Source organism: Lactuca serriola, chromosome 9 (assembly GCF_051521515.1).
Source record: "Lactuca serriola cultivar US96UC23 chromosome 9, Lser_US96UC23_V15, whole genome shotgun sequence".
In the NCBI taxonomy this organism is placed as follows: domain Eukaryota; kingdom Viridiplantae; phylum Streptophyta; class Magnoliopsida; order Asterales; family Asteraceae; genus Lactuca; species Lactuca serriola.
The window spans coordinates 36,734,082-36,750,357 of record NC_136416.1 but is presented as its reverse complement, the minus strand read 5'-3'; the positions used below and the strand labels follow the sequence as shown (position 1 = coordinate 36,750,357).

Genomic DNA, 16,276 nt, shown 5'->3' with positions numbered 1-16,276 from the left:
CCTACTTAAATTTGACACCTGACGGTCCATATGTAGATCCAATGTACTTGGCTGCATTATACCATAATACATACAAACAACCAATCCATGGAATGAATGGACAAAATATGTAGCCTTCTACTGACTGGATACCCCCTTTGCCTCCATTGAAAAGACGTATGCCAGGAAGGCCAACCATAAAGAGAAGAAGAGATGCTTCTGAACGGATGGGAAAACATACCGTCTGCAAGGCAGGGAAGAAAGTTTCTTGCAGCATATGTAAGGAGAAAGGACACAACAAGGCTACTTGTAGTAAAGGTGTAGGAACATCCAAACAAAATGGAACAAAGAAACAAAAAACTATACCTACGCAGGAGTCTGTAAACGTTGCCACAGGATTAGGGGATGATGAGGTAATCGTAGATGCTACTGATGCTTTGGATAGGCCTAGAGATGAAGAGCGAATGGTGGGAGTCAATGGAAGGGATGAAGGGGTGAATGTCAATGCTCGAGTTAAGCATGTTAAACCACCTAAAATGTGAAAGAAGTCAGAACGAATCATTAAACTGAAGCTTGCAAAAAATGTGGGAGGTGAAGGTAGCAGTGTTGCAACGACCATGGACTTGGATTAAGTAATTGTTTGTTATTTGTAGTGAATGTGTGTTGCAGTAAACAAATGATCTTTGTATGTTCTTTTATGGTGTACTACGAATATTTAGGGGTATTATGGGCATTTTAGCCAAAACAAAGTAAACCGACCATTTATGATGTGGGGGGTATTTGAGTTATTACTATTTAAATTGACCATTTTGGTTGTGGGGGCATTTTAGTCATTAGAAATTAAATTTAACATTTTGGATGTGAGGGCATTTTAGTCATTAGAAATTAAAACCATTTTTGGATGTGGGGGTAATTAAGTCATTACAAAGTAAATTGGCCATTTTGGATGCATGGGTAATTAAGTCATTACAAAGTAAATTGACCATTTTTCATGCAGGGGTAATTAAGTCATTGTAAAAAACAGGGGACTTGTGACTTAATCCATTCAACATGAAAAGGCTATCTTTAGAAAACTTTATTCCCTTTTTTTTTTTCCAAAAAAGGTTTGCAGACAAGCAGATATGGTTCAATCGTGTGCAAAGGTATTTTTTTGTCCCTTTTCCCAAACTGCACCATTTGTGGTCCCTGTCTATGCGCATAAAGAAGGTAAATTCATTTTGCTTTGTCTTGTGGTGCCGTCCCAGTCTATGAAACATATATAATACCCAAATGTTTCTTTCTTTCATGCACACATACAGATACAGGTGAAAGACAATTTTTTTTAATAATAACATATTAAAACACATTTCACCCATGGGTTTGTTTACATCGCTTTCTGCTATTCAATAACTTATTACAGAGATCATCGACAAAAAACTTCATCAAAAAACGATGACAATCAACAGCCCAACAACACCACCACCAAATCTACAGACCAACATCACAAACTAATACCAGCAACCCACACAAAATCTACTACTAATATTGACACTAAACAACATAGGCAACACACCAAAACACAAACCCAGGAGTGAAATGCTTCAACCTACACAACATTTTTTACTTAAACACCAAATACGTCACCACAGACGCACAAACAACACCAAAAATCCCAACACAAGACATCAGCTTCTTACGTTTGTTGTCCTTGAAGACCATCTTCACATATGCTCCTTGTAGAGAAACGAAATAATTTTTAAGATCAGCAACCATATGTGAGATATCCATCTGACCAGCGTGAACGTCATCGACCTTAAGGTTCATGGCATCTAAGTGTCGATTAACTGCCTGACGGAGCTCACGCAACTGGTCTTGGAAGTCCTCTCGTATAAGAGACAGTTCCATCTGGGTTTGCAGTAGACTGATGGCCATGTCTTCGTTGGTTACACCATTTGAATGATTCTCATCCATGTGACGGCCGTAATTTAGAGACCAACTGTGTTCTGCACGTCCGATCGAAGCCATTTTGGAGTAAACTTAGAGACGATGGGGTAATGAAGTTTGCATATGTGCCCTTTTAGGTCAAGGAAGTCTTCATTTTATATGGAGGCGCTAGAACTGTCGATCCTTGCTCCTTATGATTCGCCTTCAATACGACGTCGTTGCGGTTGTTGGACGATTTAACTTCTTGCCATGTCATCGCTTACGTGTTAGGCTAGGTTTATGTGACAACGTTAACCGACTACAATAGGTAAAAGAGACTATATTGTTAGGTAACAAATAATTCGATCCCTTATTAAGCCACACAATAAATTAAGTGGCTAAATGGGTCAACCGTAGAAACATTATAGGGCCTCTACGTTATTTTCCCATTTTTTAATGGATAGAAATCCTTTCATCCTCCCCATTAAATAGTAAACACAGTTTCGACATCGTCACTTTGAAGATGTCATCAAAATTGGTGACTATTTTAAAAATAACTCTAAATTTTGATTAAATTTTGGAAAATGGTTAATAGAATTAGTGTGATTTGTTTTTTTAATAGTATGTTTTTATGTAATAATTGTTTTAAACTATTATGTTTCTAAGAGAGTATGTACACTTTAAAAAAATTATATAATTAAATGTAATGTATAAACATAGATGGTAAAATAGAAAATTCTATTGTCTTTATGGTATAAAAAAAATACAAAGTTAGATATTATAAAAACTAAAAAAATAAAATAGTTATATTATTTTGATCAAGTCATCAAGTGGACTTTTATAATAGGTTCGTTCAAGTGTCGTTGGAGTTCATTTAGCATCATCCAATATTATTATTACCACTAAGACATAATTTATTAAAACACTAATTATTATTGACCATGAAACATCTACATCGACTGACTAGACAATGAATTTAAGATTTCATCACCATTACCCATAACATTAACATCTACCACATATACATCATGATTGGGTGACAAATTTTGCAACCAAACCCAGATCATGGTACAACTTGCATTCCACAAGGTACAACCAAGTCTGCGTTCAGATACGTAAGCCAAAGAGATAACGACATTAATCTAATCTCGATTCTCAAGCTGTGACAGATGTCTCCACGATTTTGACCTTGCCGGAATTATAACCGCCGTCAGAAACCTTGTTATCGGCTTCCCACAGCTCCGGTATCGCCTCTTTAATATTGTGCATGCTTTCTAAAGCATAATCCGCACCTTTGCACCTATGAGATGTCCCAACCTACATCATAACATTACATAATATTAAAAAAACATTATTATTTTAATTTTAAGTTTTATTATTTTTTGTCAAATATTTTTTCAATATCGTGTATATATAGCTTACCAAAACTGTGTCGAGCCCAACACGTTTTCCCGATTGAATATTTCGGACACTGTCTTCGAAAAACAACTGAAATAACAATTGAACATGTGTTAAAATTAACATATAAAACTCCAAAAATTGTACATACAAAGGTACGAAATGAAATGAAAAAAATAATACCGTTCTTTGAGGGTTAATGTTGGCGATCTTGAGAGCCTTCTCAATGGCGTCTTCGGATGGTTTGCAGACAATTGGTGTCTTTGGTAACTCCGAGGTTGAGTTAGATCTTGAAAAATGTCCGATTATATCAAATATTTCGTTTGTTATATTATTATTATTATTATTGTTATTAGCAGAAGACTGTGTTGTTGAGCCTACAAACTCGATGTCATCTTCATCATCAGAAGCCACAGTTTTGTGAATGGGATTCAAAGTCTCGAAACAAATGATTCCTTCAAAACAATCTTCCAATCCGAGTTTGTTAAGAACTTTAGCAGCATGGATCTTGTCCGCATTCGTAAATATCTAGAAAACAAACAAAAATAAATACATTTTTAGTCCTTGTGGTATATCACTTTTTTCAATGTAGTCCAAAAAAGAATTTTGTTGCATTTTTCATCTATAAAAAAAAAAGAAAATACTTACGACTTTGCGAATAGGCAAGCTTAATAAAAGAGTCCTCAAAACAGGATCGGGTTTCAAGTTCTCATATGGCAATCGTCCATGAACAAAACTAGAAAATAGAAAAAAGAAATGATGACGTCAATAATCAACTCAAATATAAATAAATAATATATGGAAGTTGAATACGTGTAGATAGATCATATATTCTTTCTCACCTGTGGTATTCATCGTAGTCAAAATCATAGCCAATTGCCTATGTAAGATATCAATGAAGAACATAAGATTTTATCAGATATTCAGAAGGCAAAATCCAAAATTAAGATCATTAAAAGAAAAAGTGAAAATCCCATACCCGAATGCCTGCCATTGTGGTCCCGTAGTTTTTGTATAGCAAATTACATAGTTCAGGGATCTTTTCTGCATCGATTCCAAGCTTTTCAACCATATAATCTGCAAATTTGATCAACCATGAAGTAAATTTAGAGATCAACAAACGAATTATAATTGATCTCAGGAAGGGGATCTTTATCAAATGTCAGGTGTCGAACAAAACCTTTGATGTTCTTGAGAACTCCAGCTGCCAATCCAGCACTAACAGGGTAAAGAGTATCATCTAGATCTGTACAGATGATAAATTCCGGAAGTAAATTAAACTAATTACAATCAACAAAATGATTAAAATAGCAACAAAAAACGATTTGTGTTATATGTACCGAAAAGAAGGCAATCATATTTCTGCCTTTGAGCTTGTCCAAACCGACCTTCAAACTCCATCTTCATTTCTAAACACATCAAATTCAACTCTCAGAATCCATAGAAATGTGGTATTTTCAACTTAACATCTACAACTGATTATTGCATTATTTACTAGAAGCAAGCCATAAATAGTGTAAATGCAGAAATGGCGAAGATTTCTCCCTGAATTTTCATATATTTTTTTTATTAACCATGAATGAAACCAAATTCATCGTCCTTTAAAATCATTTCGACCTAATTCGTGTTAGGAAGAGAAAGACAACAATTTTGATCATCATTTTGAGTTGGAACTCATTCCCAATCAAACTGTATATGCTAAAATCGGAGAGTTTTCAAGAATTTGAAGAGAAAATTATGCATATTCATACCTAAATTAAATCGAATAGAATGTTGAAGAATCAGAGGATTAGACAGAGAGAGTTTATGAGAAGCAAAGAAGAGAGCGGGGGGAAGGAAAACGTAGAGGTAGGGTCGCTTTAAATAGGCGATTATTTAGCATATTTTATCAATATTTTATTGTTTATAAAACATGAATTATGAGTAGCAAACAAATAATAATAAAAAATTAAGAGAAAAACTCATGATAGAAGTGAATTGCATTTGGGGCTAGTTTCGAGAACATTCAAACCCATAAACAAACAAGAGCATCTCTTCTGTTTGTGTGGTCAAACAAGCAAAAAAAGAATTTTGGTCAACGTTTGGTTTCATACCTACATTTTTTTAGTTTGAACTTCTTACATCAATTTTTTTTAATACTCATGAACTTTGATCCAATTGTGTTACGTATATGTATATGTATTATAGAATTAAAGTATATATTAATATGTGATTTAAGTTATAAAAATATAATAACAAATTTGTTTATTTCGTCTTCCTTTTTATATTGTAAATGATTGTGAGTTTTGTTTACTTGGCGTACGTTAAATGTGATGGGCCACAACTTACGAAAACAAAAAAGATGTAACGAATATGCTTGAAATTTTGGCAAGATTCACAAAGGTTCAATATACCTGCATAATATAATCTAGAATTCAAATCTGTATATAAAAAAAATATTTTATATGGATAAATTAAATTTTTAAGTGGAAAAATTAATTTTTTTCCATCCACCGAACAACTAAAAAGATGAGGGTGAATTCCACATACTTCGAATTTAGGTGATATACCATTCTAAAAAAATAGTATATTTTCGTTGGATATTACCTAGGTCTTTAAAACTATAATAAAAATAAAATCTATATTTTAATTTCATATATAACTTAAAAATCATTTTAATTAATTTTCATAATATTTAGCTTATTTTTCATTATGTCTGTAGTTCAGTTTTGCATTTAAGAACCTTTTTATAAAAAAAAAAATTGAGTTTTAAATGATAACTAGTTGGATTTTTCATTGTCAGTAGGACACTGCAATTTTCAGATGAATTCTTACATATGTTTTAAACATATGAACTGCATTGTGCATGGGCATGGAGTGGACCAACACGAAGCAAAACAAAAAAAAAAAAAAAACTGAAAATTCTGAATTTGACAGTAAATTAAATAACATAAATTTGATTTGTTTTAATTTTGAAATATGAACCTCAAATAGAATTCTTAGAAGAGTTACCAAAAATAATTTGCGGGGTAATCCAAAATCAGCAACTAACACCCCGTTCTCGAGTTTAATTTAAGGAGAGAAAAGAAAGGAAATGTGTGGAAGTGAGAGGAAAGTAAGAGAAATTAGTGTTCCCGAGTTTCATTAAAGGAGGGAAGTGGAAGGAAATTGAGGGATCACTTTTCCTCCTAACTTTCCTCCCGATTTGGAAGGATTTGGAGAGAAAGAACAAAATGTTTAACTTTCCTTCCAATTCTCTCCAACTCGGGAACACAAAAGACAAATTTCTTTTCCTTTCTCTTCTCTTCTTTTCTCTCGTTACTTTCTTTTCTTTTCTCTTCTTTTCTTTGCTACAACTCGGGAACGGGGTGTAAAAGTCCTAGACACCAGAACAATAAGCCATGTACATTTGTTAAAAATCTTAGAAGTTAAAAAAATCATGGTTTTCAAAAGTTACGTACAATTAGGGTGCACGAACTCGTTAGCAATAAGCCATGTACATTTGTTAAAAATCTTAAAAGTTAAAAAATCATGGTTTTCAAAAGTTACATACAATTAGGGTGCACGGAGTCGTTAGTGGTTTAAGTAATTGGGTTGGCGGTACCGTCGGTGGCATGATTCCACAGAAAAATCAATCATGTGGATGAAGCATCTGGCGGGTTCTTAGAAACCGTCCAAATGGTTGGCTTTTTTGCTACCTTTTTCTTTTCCACACTCTTTGACAGTTGACCGATCAAAGAGAATAATTTTTTTTTACGTATATATAAAACCATCAAACCTCAACCCAATTCAATTTCATTCTATCTCAATTCAATTCTATTTTTTCTCAATTCCATGCAAACCTTCTTCAGTCCCATTCATTTTCTCTAACCTTTAAACAAAATGAGTTCACACATCTGAAAAATAATAATGGAAAGTATCGTAGACGGTTCATATTCATCCGACGATGAATCTAACAACACTAATTAGTTAGCTGCATTATCTCATTTTGCATAAGTTCTGTTTCTAAATAATGTCGGTTCAAGTAGCATTCATATGATAAACACAATCCACATATATCATATTGCGGCTGAACAACTATTAATCTGCCATTACTTTGTTGGTGATTTAACCTTTACGAATGACTAATTTCAGAAAATGTTTCGTATGAGCAAACATTTATTTATATGTAATGTTCTCAGTCATTGGAGTTAGTGAAGTGGTTAATTTTGGAACAATTGAGGTTCACACGGATGAAAAAGTTGCTCCTAAATCAAAAGGGATATTATTACTAAAATCTCAAGTATAATAACATATACTTGTTCCACTTGAAATTCTTGACCTTCCTACATTGGCTTTGAAGGACTAACACCTAAAATAGAATGTTTCTAATGACTCACACCTAAAAGACTAAAACCCTATAATGTTTAGGAGAGAGAGGATACTTGAGAAATCATATTTTATAAGTATGGGGAAGGGTTGGAACAAAAATTAATGAAGGCTTAAGGGTCTATTTATGACTAAGGTAACTTGCAGGCAAAACATATCTGAATTAATTAAATAATCAGATTTAATCCAGATTAAATCCTTTCCTCATCTATTACCTATAATGATTATCGAAACATCCTAGAAGCCCCCAAACCATCCACCCTCTTTAAGGTTTCTAGAATGCTCATTTTGTTCAACTTTTGAACAATTAACATTCAGATCATGAACCTTCAATCAGTTCCTGATTAATTTTAATTAATTCCAATTAATTTTAAATTAATTATAATTAATTATCAATCAATTCTAATTAGGTTCTAATTAATTTATGAACATGTAATAAATCAATTAAAGAATTATTTCAATATCTCAAATCTATTCTAGTTATTTTAGCTCTTGAGGGCAACCCCAAAAGACTTTGTTATTATTCCCAAAGTTATACCAATTTAGTTATGACATTGGATACCTATTTCCAATAGTCTGCTAGTTGGACAATTCATCAACTACTATTGGTCAAATGATCTTCTAATAACCAACAAAGCATGCCTTCCACAACAACTGCCAAACTGTAATCTTATCTAGTATCAATCCATAGATAAGCGATCAACTACTCCTCTGTTTCTACAAGATATCATTGTGAAATAATTCATGGATTATAAATCAACCTAATAGTTCAACATCATGTTTCTCAATTTACGATTTTTGATAATCAAATCAGACTTCTAATTGAACATATCAATTTAGTTCGGACCCGTCCAAGCACATAAGATATCAGTATGAAATCATCGAGGGGCCTAAGGATATCACATCTCTTGTTATAAGAGACGAAATATACAAAGTTTGACTACATATTTTATGTCTACTCATCAAATCATGCATGAACTTACCCCTTATAACTACCACTCACAGATAATGGTAGAGCAAGACCAAAACACAACCAACTTGTACAAAAGAACTTAATATCTCTCCGTTTTAAGAACAAAAGATATTATCATCTCAGACTTACACGTGATTGAATCCTTCAAGTAATCTCTCAAAGCGTGGGTTATTCCAATATTTAAAGCTCTATTTAAAAACTCATGAGCATTAGTTGGAATCTCTATTTAGTGAATGGATCGACAAGATTTCTACCAATATAACTCTATTGACTATGACATCTTCACATTCAAACAACTATCAAATGTGATGGTCCTTACTAAGTATACTTCATGTGAGCTTGCGTGAAATCTATATCCATACTCGAGGTAAGTTTACCCTTTCAATCACAAGAATCTTTCATAATGATCATCAATGATTGAATTTCAACAAATATATCAATAATGAATCTCTTTTAGTTAGATAAATTTGTTTTCAATCTTAATAATTACAATATACTCCAAGTTTATTGTTAAATCCACCATGGTGTATTACTTGGTACTCTTCAAAGTTAATACTTCACCATTCAGTAAAAGACACCAATTTTGACTACAAACAAAATTGTCTTTATTAGTGTGAAACTTAGCATGAATGTAACTTCTACAATAAATTATTTCATACTACGATCATAACCTTAGTGCTCATAAGACGACTAAGGAATGCACTCGATATTGATTCAGTGATTCTCTCCAAGTTGATCTGATCTAGCCTGTCGTGCTTAAGGCATATGAGTCATTAGATATGGTATGTGTTATGAAATATACGATCGATCCCATAAGAAAAATCATGAGGGACACGATTCATTTCTTCTAGATCAATACTAGAACTAGGATAGTAGCTTAATATCAAGCCATGCATTATGAACTATTTCGAGTTTCCTCAAGATTTTATATGTTTTAGCTTATCCTAATAAATTATCCAAGATCTATCTCCATAGATCAACACACTCAGTACGTGTACAATATTCTACCACTAATTTTGGCACATCCACGACTCATCTTTGTTTCTGGAAATTCAAACTCTTTGAACTTTCTTATTGAAACAAAGATCCCAGTTGCTTCCATTAGCATAACTCATCATCATTTCTTGAAATTCAAACTATTTGAAATTTCTCGTTGAAACAACGATTCTAATTTCTCCCACTATTCTTAACACACACACACACACACACACACACACACACACACATATATATATATATATATATATATATATATATATATATATATATATATATATATATATATGGCTTATTTTTCATTTCTCAAAGTTTAAACTCTTTGAACTTTCTCATTGAAATGGGAATCCTAGTGACTTCCGCTATCTTTGGCACACCTTAAGGACCATCACTGTTTCTTGGAATCCATACTCTTTGAAATTTGTCATTAAAGCAAAGATTCCATCTCACGAGATGCTTGTTCAGTTTATAAATGAACTTCATAAGTTTATCCATTCTTCATAACCCACTTTGGTTTGAATATGTATCAATTCCTATCTATGTTTGTTATCTTCTTAAAGATCCACCAACACTTACGATTTTAAGGCTAAATGTTCCATCAAGCAAGTTTTCAAACATTCATAGATTGAATTTCACTCTCCATATCCTACTTCTCTTTTGTAACCTTATAAGGCATGCCAGGACTTTCGATAGTTGTCGTACTCTGATTATTGCATATTAGTGAATCAAATAACCTCAATATATATGACTAGGTGTATGATCTCCTCTATCAAAGTATATTTAAAAGAGTTAGAGATATGTCATTTTCCTTAATAGCTCTTTCAAACCCAGATTAAAAACTTAGACCATATATAGGTTCTTCATTGGTTGACTCTTGAATCTTATCAAGATCAGTATGGATACCACTAACTTTTTTGGATATCAGCTCCATCTCTTGGAAGACCGACCTCTAAGCAACAAACATTTTCTTTTCAAAAGCTTTGTAAAATATTATCCAAAACACTTTTTGGGATGTGCAAGTAGACAACACATCTCTAATCTAAGTTCTAGATTGTCGAGCACATCATGAAGAATGTAAATCTCATAATTTATAGACTTCCAAATGTATTAAGTGAGGATAAAACCTTACTCTACATGTTAGAGAGTGTCTGTAACGCCCCGTTCTAAGAGTAATTATTTATGAATCCCCGAGATCAAGAGTAAGGGAGTTTCGGTCTTTTATGGGCAATGGGTTTTATTCGAGAAGGTTTCGTGTCGGGGTGTGTTGCTAAAAGCGTAGGGCTTCTTGCCACCTTTTCGTGGATATAAAGTTCGTCAGAAACAAACTTAGAATAAAGGAGTTTTGACACTTTGAAGATATTGACACTTATGGAATTTAATGGAAAAAGTTTTCAAGGGAAGGCCATGCATGCGTATGGGACAGGCGTGGGTACGCCCAACGTAGGCTGGGTTACGCCCAACGTAATGGAGTAAATGAAACATGGGGTCCCTCGATGTACGCCCACCGTACTGGAATTACGCCCAACGTACGCCTATCATTCAGAAACCCTAATATTTCGGGTGTGGAGGCTATTTAAACAACTTTAAGAGCTCACAGCCCTCCAAAACCCTAGCCTCCACTGTTTAGAGCCGTTTTCCCCAAACCCTAGCCAACTTCTTAAGTGTGTGAGCTTTTGAAGTGAATTTGGAGTGTTTTGAGAAGAAGGTGTTGCATCTAGTGAGTAGAGGAAGAAGGCCAACGTGTAGATCCGAAGTTTTCTGGTGGTTCAAGAGCTCCTAAAGGTATAAAGCTTCTTGCTTGACATCTATTTTGTGTAGATCTAAGTATGATGAAGTTTTGACACGATTCTTGTCCTAAAAACCCCCCATTATGATGCATGATGTGTTTTGGTTAAGATGAGCTGTCCTTTTAGACAATTGGAGAGGTCTTGAGTAAGAAAAATGAGGTCCTAATGGATTTGGTTGTCCCATGTAAGAAGTAGGAATGTCTTAATGGGTTAAGACCTTGAGTTAAGAGCTTTATGGACGTCCAAAAGGATAAATATTGAGACTTTATGAGTCCTAGGCCCTTTTTGTCACGGGATCTAGCATATGGGCTTAAGTGCTTAAGCCATTAAGCACTTGGAAGGATTTTTGGTACAGACGAGCGTACGCCCCGCGTACCAGAGGAGTACGCCCAACATACGCCTTCTGTTGAGTTTTCATTTTTGGGCCATGAGTAATTGGGCTGTTATTGGGTTAGCTGGGCTTGGGCTGCAACTGAACAATATGGATGGAGTAAATTGGACCCAATAATTATTATGGACCTTGGATCTAGGCCTGTTTGGAAAGGTGGGCCCAATTTAGTAAATTGGGCCAATATTGGGCTTTGCATGAGGATTTGGTTTTGGGTCTTGGCCTAATAAGAGGATAACGGACTTAATGAGTGTTATGGGCCCTTGGCCTAGAAAGTCATGATGGATTCTAACGCGATGATTTGCATGTGATAGTTGGGATTTCCGGTGAGTCAATAGTCAGAGATTTGTAGGATTTCGGCAGTTGCAAGGTGAGTTTTCCTCACTGTACTCAAGGGTCTAAGGCACCAAGGCCGGCGCTTTCAATTGTTGTTTAGAGCTTATTATGTTGTGTGATGATATGCTTGCTAGTATCCTAGTATATAGGATAATGACATGAGGATAGGCCTTGTTAGCTTAGCATCCTAGAGGAAAGGGTAGTTAAGAGATGGCTAGTTCTGTTGGATCAACACCCTGGTAGTTGGGTAGCAGTTATGAGTATAGACCTGTAGTTGGTCTTGCCTTATGTACGCTGGTAGGAGGTTACCTGCTGGTTATGTATGTTGAGCAGTAGCAAAGGGTATTCCATCCCGATAGGATGATAGGGCCCTAGTACATTGGTTCTGTAGAGTACTATGTGGTTGCATGTTATGTGTGCATGTTTGCTAGTATAGATTGGCATTCCAACCCGATGGTTGAGCGGCCTGGGGTATTCCATCCTGAGGGATGATTAGACCCATAGTAATATTAGTAGTAGTAACCGTATGTATAGGAGGTGGGGCATTCCAACCCGATGGTTGTGGGCCAGGAGTATTCCATCCCGGTAAGATGATTGGACGCATAGTATGTTGGCATTCCGACCCGATGGTTGTGGGCCAGGAGTATTCCATCCCGGTAGGATGATTGGACTCATAGTATGTTGGCATTCCAACCCGGTGGTTGTGGGCCAGGAGTATTCCATCCCGATAGGATGATTGGACTCATAGTATGTTGGCATTCCAACCCGATGGTTGAGGGGCCTGGGGTATTCCGTCCTCAGGGATGATTGGACCCATAGTAGTTAGTGTTGTGGGTATAGGTGTTTGGGCATTCCAACCCGATGGTTGTGGGCCAAGAGTATTCCATCCCGGTAGGATGATTGGGCTCGTGTATTGTAGGTATTCCAACTCAATGGTTGAGAGCCAGGGGTATTCCAACTGGAAGGTTGATTGTACCCGTAGTATGTTGTTCTTAGCTGTATGCGTGTTTATATGTGTATGGGTACTTTGGGGGAAATCACTAAGCTTTCAGGCTTATAGTTGTGGTTTATTGTTTCAGGTGCTTCAGGAGATCGTGGCAAGGCGAAGGCATGATCGTACCGCTCCTCATTTTTATGATTTATGTCATATGGTTCTGGGGAGTACTCTGATGTTTAAACTATTTTGAAAACAAGATGTATGAACGTAATATTTTTTGAATGAAATAAAATGATTTCAAATTGGTTGAAATTTTTGGTTGCTACAAGTTGGTATCAGAGCCTTGGTTTGAGTGAATTGGAGGAACATTCGTGTGAATCCAGTCTCAAATCAAGGAGAGGTTTTCAAAAATGGGTTTCAAATGATTTTCAAAATAAGTAAAGGGAGACGCAGAGGGTACGATCAGCCGGAGCCGTTAAGTTACCCCAAAATACCATACAAGTTATTTGTTTTTGAGATATGTTAGAACAACATGCTAGTACTAGGCTAGCGATCTTCAGGAATTGCATGATAGAATTGCCTGATTTATGATGCCTGCTAGCCTAGGATTTCCTTGATATGAGCTATTCGGTATTCCTCTAGGGGTTAGGATTGAGTGCTTGGTAGGGATGTTTGTGCTTAGGGCGTTGTGGTGATACTTGAGACAAACATGGGTAGGTGTGGAAGGTAGTATGGGCCCGTACTACTGAAAGCACATGAACCATACACGTGTCAAGGAAGTCACAACCCCTAGGTTGTTGGTTAGAGATTAGTTCGTAGCAGTTATGCGAAGTATCTGAGGATTATGTTGGTGTTTTTTAGTATGGCTGATGCGAGACGTTTCGAGGCAGGATCCAGTTCGGGACCGGGATCAGGAGAGTGTGGTCAGGATGGACCAGTACCACACGAAGTCATTGGTCAGATGAGTACGGATGAGTTGGATGCTAGGATTCATGATATCATGCATGATGAGGTTGCTGCTATGTTCCGTGTTGAGTTTTCGGAACTATTTGGGTCGATCAAGACCGTCATGGTTGAGTATTTTAATGAGCGCTATGTAGCTCTTGCAGAGACAGCGGTTGTGGCAGCCGCAGCGGTAAGGGGAGGAGCCAGTCGGGGCTTTCAGTATCGGGATTTCGACAATAAGAAGCACCTACTTTTGATGGAGTTCAGCATCCGATTGTTACTATGAGATGGTTGTCAGACGTGGAGGGTTGCTTCTTCACGTGTTCATGCCCTGCGGATCAGAGGGTGAGGTGTGCTCTGAACCTTTTGAGGCTCGGGGCGAAGGATTGGTGGAGGTTGATCACGGGATCTTATTCTGATGCACAGCGGGCTACAGTTTCGTGGGATCAGTTCTGGGAAATGTTCAATACTCGTTATGTTCCGCAGGTTGAGAGAAAAAGGTTAGATCAGGAGCTCCTGGAACTGAAGCAGGGTTCAGAGTCGGTGACATAGATCACCAAGATGTTCACTGAGAGGGCGATGTTTTGCCTGGAGTTTGCTTCGGAACAAGCTCTGATGTCTCGATATCTGAGTATGCTCAAGAGGGACATCAGGCAGTTCGTATCCATGTAGAGGTGTAGTACTTTGTTGGAGTTGTAGGAAGCCGCTAGGTGGCGCGAGTTAGAGATTGAGCTCCAGTTGAGAAAGCAGAGGCAGGCCCCGGTGCAGTCGCAGCCCGCACCGAAGCGGATAAGGCTCGCTGATTATCGACAGGGAGGTCAGAGGAGTCACACTTGTGGGAAGTGCGGCAAGGTGCATGAGGGAAGTTGTCGTTCTTCTTCGGGGTGGCACAAGTGTGGCAAGGAGGGCCACATAGCCATGGATTCCAGGTAGCAGGCCCCAGCTGCCAGAGTTCGACTTTGTTATCATTGTGATCAGGTGTGCCATATGAAGGCCCAGTGTCCTCTGCTGGCTGCTAGGTCAGTGCAGGCCCCAACGCCAGCCACTTTGAGACTTACTGACGGAGGTTTGGGTCGAGCGGAGCCTCCAAAGGCTCCAGGGCGTGCTTATTAGCTTGTGACCGAGGAGATCAGATCTGAGCCAGAGGTGTCATTCGGTATGTTTTATGTCTTATCTTGTTTATGTTGTGATTATGAGATGTTATTTCTTGCATGAGGTATTAAAGTGTTGTATGTGTTAGAGAAGAGTGAGTATTGAGGGTTTTTAGAGGGTTAGCATCCAGTGTGGAATTGGTGAGAAAGGGAGGTTATGGTTCGAGAATTTGGGTACCTTCAACAGAAACTTAGGTTCCTTGAAGTTCAGTGTATTAGTGGGGTCGATTGAGCAGCGTGTTAGCTTCGCCGCCAGTGGATGGTGGTTAGTGCCCTAAGTGGGGGAGAATTGGAAAATTCTTGAATGAGCCGCTGGTTGTAGAAGGTTTCCTGGCGCGGTTTGAATGTTGGTTATTGGGTTGCTGGTTATGCGATCAGTCCTTGAGTATGTATGCATGTTATGAGATAGCAGTGAGCACCGCTAAGGGGTGATGTATAGCGAGGATCTGTCGCTGTGGCAATGTTGGATAATGCCTAGACATGTTTTCAGTCTCCTAGGAAGAGGAGGGGATGGTGGCTCCAGATTGGAGGTTTGGACAGAGGAAAGTGAGATAGCAGGTTAATAGACTCTGGAGCAGTCTGGACCGGTGATGAGGACTGTGTAAAGATATTACAGTCGGAGGTCAAGGACCTAGAGATCGTGATAGGGAGGTATGAGTGGGTTACACTCAGTTGTGGCGAACCGAAGGGTTCGAGGGTGACGCAAGGACAAGGTCCTTGGTTCTGAGTATAGTTATAGGTTTGAGTTATGTATGTGGAGGTATTCCAATCTAGGGTATTCCATCATGAGGATGACCGGACCTTATGATTGATTGGGCCTGATGTGTTTGGTATTCCAACCTGAGGGTTGATTGGGCCAAGCATGTGTGGGGATGCGAGGGTATTCCATCCTAAGGATGAGCGAACCCATCGTAGGCATGCCTGGTATTCCAGCTCGAGGCTGATTGGCCCAGATGTGAGTATTAGTTTTGGTAAAGGTATTGCGGTATGTACGTTTCGGTATGAGTAAAAGAGAGCAAGTGTGGCCGACAGCAGAGTATGACTCGTGGTCCTATTTTCAGGTTGGAAATTCAGGTTCCCATGGTTGAGTAGTCCCTTTTATAGCAATGGGAAGAGGTCAGATGATGGTTAGTTTGG

At 37.3% G+C, this 16,276-nt stretch overlaps 1 protein-coding gene across 1 annotated transcript; it reads right to left on the bottom strand.

Annotated features, from left to right (window-relative positions):
• Positions 1-2,794: 2,794 nt before the first annotated feature.
• On the bottom strand, positions 2,795-5,153 carry LOC145072997 (suppressor of disruption of TFIIS-like). The gene is made up of 9 exons (XM_079019530.1): positions 5,031-5,153; positions 4,620-4,688; positions 4,460-4,525; positions 4,259-4,356; positions 4,122-4,159; positions 3,928-4,015; positions 3,463-3,807; positions 3,304-3,369; positions 2,795-3,198 (listed from the first exon to the last, which is right to left on the bottom strand). The coding sequence occupies exons 2-9, from the start codon at positions 4,684-4,686 to the stop codon at positions 3,037-3,039; spliced, it is 930 nt and encodes a 309-aa protein (XP_078875656.1). The 5' UTR covers positions 4,687-4,688; positions 5,031-5,153; the 3' UTR covers positions 2,795-3,036.
• Positions 5,154-16,276: the final 11,123 nt, after the last annotated feature.

Bases quoted from the DNA above. Each gene is read 5' to 3' on its own strand.
- LOC145072997 (XM_079019530.1), bottom strand. From the start codon at position 4,686: ATGAAGATGGAGTTTGAAGGTCGGTTTGGACAAGCTCAAAGGCAGAAA. The intron at 4,526-4,619 runs GTACATATAACA...TCATCTGTACAG, and splicing joins ATATGATTGCCTTCTTTTCG to ATCTAGATGATACTCTTTAC. The intron at 3,808-3,927 runs GTAAGTATTTTC...TTTGTTTTCTAG, and splicing joins GCTTGCCTATTCGCAAAGTC to ATATTTACGAATGCGGACAA.